The sequence below is a fragment of the Gekko japonicus genome, unplaced genomic scaffold, assembly GCF_001447785.1.
Source record: "Gekko japonicus isolate JY-2015 unplaced genomic scaffold, Gekko_japonicus_V1.1 scaffold13, whole genome shotgun sequence".
Taxonomy (NCBI): Eukaryota; Metazoa; Chordata; class Lepidosauria; order Squamata; family Gekkonidae; genus Gekko; species Gekko japonicus.
The window spans coordinates 202,959-208,553 of record NW_015172553.1 but is presented as its reverse complement, the minus strand read 5'-3'; the positions used below and the strand labels follow the sequence as shown (position 1 = coordinate 208,553).

Sequence of the window (5,595 nt, the reverse complement as noted above, 5' to 3'; positions counted from 1 at the left end):
ATATAGAGCAAAGGTTTTTAAGGTCGTTCCGCCCCCCATCTAAATCTGTATCAGAAGAAACCCATTATTTAATCTTTCACACAGTTTCACTTTCTTCTTATGCATCTGTAGCCTGCTCTTTTGCCACAGCATGGGTGTGATTAAATTAATCCAAGCCTTTCCCCTTAAATTTTAAACGTTTCCAGTATCCAAGTTTTATTGTCTCTTTCCAGTTTCCATGTTCTTTGTCTTGTCCTTTCCCCCCCTTCTTTCTTTCCCTCCGAAGTTCAGCTTTTGCAGTCTTTTTTTTTTTAGTCAAACATAGTAGAAAATGTTTTGAACTGTTTTTTCCTCACTATTTTCCGTGGACGATATTGAGTCTCATCACCAACCTTCTTTTGGTAATACTCCGGGCTGTCTACCTTACTTGATTACAGTCCTGCTTTTGACAGTCTCCCGTGTTTTCCATTCCACTCTGCATCACTTGGCTAAGCTTTTCATTATCCTCCGTTTCAGTTTGGGGGTTGTGAGATTTTCCCGCTAAGTTTCCAAACGCTTCCTCAATTCCTTTCCGTATCCCCTCTCTTAAGACTCTAAGAAATTGTTCTATAGTCATCTCGCCCACCTCCATATTCTCGTCAAGTTCTTCCTCTATCTGTATTTCCGACGCCATTTTAATTATTTCATTTAAACCAGTTTATTGAATTCCAAGAAGAAGACAAAACCATTCACTTTGGACTAACCACATCTCTTCCATGCCCAATATAGTTCCTTGACAGTGAAGAAAAACTATGATTTTCCCAAAGAGAAACAAAAGTACCAAACAACAAGCAACCGTCACTCCCATATGTTTTTCGGCCAATGTTCTTCTCCCTTGTAGTTATTCTGTTTGGGATAATCTCTCTGTCTTCTTTCTGTTCTTTAAATTCAGAAGTAAGCGTACTCACTCTTTTTACTTTTCTTCTGCATTGCTGCCTTTGTTGTAAATCCTGTTAGGTTAAAAAGAAGGATGGTCCATGGAAACGCCCTTGCTTCGGGGCAGAAGCAGACACTTCCCCCGCATTGCCGAGTACGGGAGGGGCCGCAACAGAGCCCCCTGCTCTAGACCTCTCTACGGGAGATCTAGCAGAGTCCTCACGCCATCCGGGGGGCTCTGAAAGAGGCGAAACAGGACCAGGCGTCTCGGAGGAGCCGAGAATGCGCCCGTCGCTACGCCGTACCTGGAAGCAGCGTGCTGCTGTTTCATGTCCTTCCCGGTGGTGGCACCCTGTCTGCGGAATTCTGGGGCTTTTAGCCATTATGTCGGCCGTTACGTCTCTCGTTTTCCCATTATTGTTCTTAACCGTTTGGTCTTTTTGCTGTTAAAGGGATACTTAGCTGTTCAGCTGTTTGTGGTTCTTTCTCATAGCTGTGGAATTATTGTTTGAATTGTTTTATAATATCTTTTGCTGTTGCCAGGTACTAGTTGGTGTTTTTTTAAAATTTTGGTTGTAACTGTTTTTGATTCTTTGATTTCTCCCCCGTCCCACTTTATTTTCTTGTTCTTGGAGAGTTCTTGGAGAGCCAGTGTGGTGTAGTGGTTAGGAGTGGCAGACTCTGATCTGGAGAACCGGGTTTGATTCCCCACTCCTCCTCCACATGAAGCCTGCTGGGTGACCTCAGGCCAGTCCCAGTTCTCTTAGAACTCTCAGAACACGAGAGATGACTGTTGTGGGGAGAGGAAGGGAAGGCGACAGTAAGCCGCTTTGAGACGCCTTCAGGTAGAGAAAAGCAGGGTATGAAAACCAACTTTTCTTCTCTGTTCACCTCATCATCTTCTGGTTGGTGGTGTTGCAAAGTGCCGTCAGGCCATAGCTGACATGATAACCCTGTAGAATTTTTCAAGACAAAAGACTTTCAAAGCTGATTTGCCATTGCTTGCCTCTATATCACAACTGGTATTCCTTGGAGGTCTCCCATCCAAATACTTACCTGGCCGACCCTGCTTATCTTTCAAGATCTTTTTTTTAATATATTTTTTTATATTTAAAGACATAACAAACATAAAACAGGGGAAATTTCTTTCAATTCCTTCTTTGACAAACTCATGCCTAATTAAACATACATTCATATTTTCCACCTTATATCATTAAAAATATCACTTGCAAATTTATCAATTTTATACTTTACACGTCCTTGACCAATTTTAAATGTCTGTATTGTTCACTTAGTATCGTCTTCAAACCACCTATAAAATCTTGACCATGGTATTCCTTGGAGGTCTCCCATCCAAATACTAACCTGGCCGACCCTGCTTATATTTCAAGATCTGATGAGATCAGGAAGCTTCTGTTTAGGAGGTGACTTCTTCACCCAAAGAGTAATGAACATGTGGAATTCACTGCTGTGGGATGTGGTGGTGGCTATAAGCACTGACAGCTTCAAGGCGGGGATTGGATGAACATCTGGAGCAAAGGTCCATCAGTGGCTATTAGCCACAAGGTCTAAATGGAACACTCTGTCTGGGGCAGTGATGCTCTCTATTCCTGGTGCTTGGGGGGCAACAGTGGGAGGGATTCTGGAGTTCTGACCCCACTGGAGGACCTCCTGAAGACACCTGAGTTTTGGCCAGTGTGTGACACAGAGTGTTGGACTGGATGGGCCATTGGCCTGATCCACCGTGGCCTCTCTTATGTTCTTATGTGTCTCTCCCCCCCACCCCGTTGCAGTGGCTGTCCATATGGTACTGTCTTTGGTTTTTCTCATTCTCGAGGGGTTATCAGAATGAAAACTCTGGGTCTCCCACCAAGAGGTCCTCTAAATGATGGTTTCCAAGGCATTCTGGGTAAGAGGTTCCCCGGCCCTTCGAAAGAATCCCCCAATGCAAAGACCAGTCAGGGCAGACAAACGTGCCTTCTCTTACATTCTTATCAACTCTGTCTCACAAAAGGTCATTGGCCTTATCCAACGTGGCTTCTCTTCTGTTCTTGTGACATATAAATTGTTTCCAAAACTAAAACTATTAATAAGAACATAAGAGAAGCCTATGTTGGATCAGGCCAATGGCCCATCCAGTCCAACACTCTGTCACACAGTGGCCAAAAATACCAGGGGCCAACAGGAGATCCCATCAGTGGGGCCAGGACACTAGAAGCCCCCCCCCACTGCCCCCCCCAAGCACCAAGAATATAGAGCATCACCTGCCCCAGCCTGTGAATTCCTATCTATACTCTGTGGCTCATAGCCACTGATGGATCTCTGCTCCATATGCTTATCCAGTTCCCTCTTGAAGCTGTCCATACTTGTAGCCGCCACAAACTCCTGTGGCACTGAATTCCATGTGTGAAAAACAACACGACAGTAATTAAATTTAGTGAATGAATAATTATTAATTATGTCGCAAGACGCCTGCCGGTGGGAGGATTGGGCGTGGGGACAATGTGGGGTGTGGATGACCTCATGCATTCTCTCCTTTTTAGAGGTACCGCTATAGCCCTGCCCCCAGTTGCCTCCCCTGGGTCCTAGCTTCCTCCTCCCTTTCCCGCAAGCCTTGGGAAAAACTAAACCTGACATCCAGTTAGGAGGCCAGTTGCCAGGTTTAGTGAAAAGTGAAAGAAATGGTTCTGCTCCAAAGAGACCTGTCATTTTGAGCTGCTTGGTTTTTATTGTTGTTGATTTTTTTTCCGGGCGGGTTAGGACACACAGTGGAATGATATCGACTACATGGATAGCAATCGGGACTTCACTGCTGACCCCCAGAAGTTCAACACCCTCCCCCAGATGGTGGAAGACCTGCACAAGCACGGACAGCATTACGTGATGATTCTGGTAGGCTGGTTTTTATTGCTCTGGGGTTCTTCTTTCTGGATCCGGAACTGTGGAGCTTTTTTTAAGAAGAAGAGATTGGATTTATACCCCGTCCTTCACTACCCAACGGAGTCTCAGAGCGGCTTACAATCTTCTTTCCCCTCCCCCTCCCCACAACAGACATCCTGTGAGGTAGGTGGGGCTGAGAGAGCTCTGACAGAAACTGCTCTTTTTCAAGAACAGCTCTTATCAGAACTACGGCTTGCCCAAGGTCATCCAGCCAGGTGTAAGTGGAGGAGTGGGGAATCAAACCCGGTTCTCCCAGATTACAGTCCGCACACTTAACCACTACACCAAAATTTTTATTTTATTTTTTTTAAAAAGGGATACAGAAATAAAAAAGGAATCAGGAAAAACACATAGGAAATATAATTACCAAAAACTTAATGTAAGGGCAGTCTTACAGATATTGAGGACATTCCTTTATCAGAATATATATGTATATATAAAAAAGTGTATGGTATAATAGCTTAACAAATATGTAACACGATATATACCGTGTAATGGCATAAGAATATGGCTTAAAATATATACGGCCGATTAACATAAAAAATTAGTATAGCTGCCTACTCTGTATATTCTACCATTTTCTCAGAGCCGGTTTGGTGTAGTGGTTAAGGGCGCGGACTCTAATCTGGGAGAACTGGGTTTGACTCCCCACTCCTCCACTTGCACCAGCTGGATGGCCTTGGGCAAGCCATAGTTCTGTCAGAGCTGTTCCCTCAGCCCCAACTACCTCACAGGGTTCTGTTGTGGGGAGGGGAAGGGAAAGGAGATGGTAAGCCTCTCTGAGACTCCAAGTGAAGGGCGGGGTATAAATTCAATCTGACGCGCTCACCTGCTCCAAGGAGAATGAGGCTGAGATGCTGGGTGCCGCCTCTGTGGGCGGGACCACGCCAAGGGAGGCAGCAACGCAGCCAGTGGAGACAGACGCCTTGTGAGCGACACACCAGGATGCCAACCAAATCGGGAGCATGTCGAATGTTCTGGAGAGTGCCACCACCGAAAGGCTTTTATATATAAGGAGAGCTGGTTTTGAGTATTAATCAGTTTAGATTTCTTGGTAACTCCTCTAACAGCTTCATCTAATCTGTGCACAGCTACCCTCTGAAAATAGCTGTCTAGGTAATACCCAGGATCCAAAGAGCGTCTTTTTTTTTTTCCCCCCCACTCTTGCAATATTTTGTTTATTTAACAGTGTCTGATAACTTTTTTTTTTTTAGTAATCTTTTTATTGGTTTTGTCAAAAGATTCACATAAAAACACAACATATAAATTTCACATTTCTGCACATAGCACTTAAAATTATTATTTACATCTTAAAGACCTGCCGACACCGTACAGCACTGATGGGTTACCGAGAGTTTGAGAAATCTTTTCCTATGCTACTAGCTCTCACCTATATTTCCTATTCCTCTTACTGCGGCGGCTCAAGTGGTTAAGATGCTGAGGCTGCAGACCGGAAGGTCGGTAGTTCAGCAGTTCGAGACATGAGTGCCGTGTGACAGAGTGAGCTCCCGTCTGCGGCCCCAGCTCCTGCCAACCTAGCAGTTTGAAAGCAAGAGATTGCAAGTAGATAAATAGGTACCCCTTCAGTGGGAAGGTAACAGCATTCTGTGTGCCTCGGCGTCTAGTCGTGCCGGCCACATGACCATGGAAACGTCTTCGGACAGCACTGGCTCTTCGGCTTGAGTCGGATTCGACCGACTTTTGAGCAAGGGAAACCTCTACCTTTACCTTACTTACCCCTTAATAACAAGATACATACAA

General features: G+C 44.9%; 1 protein-coding gene across 1 annotated transcript in view; it reads left to right on the top strand.

The window, feature by feature from the left end:
* Positions 1-5,595, top strand: part of LOC107118778 (lysosomal alpha-glucosidase-like) — a 41,397-nt gene that overhangs the window by 21,421 nt on the left and 14,381 nt on the right. Inside the window, 1 exon segment of the mRNA XM_015421141.1 lies at positions 3,655-3,786. Within this exon segment, the coding sequence (XP_015276627.1) occupies positions 3,655-3,786 (132 nt within the window).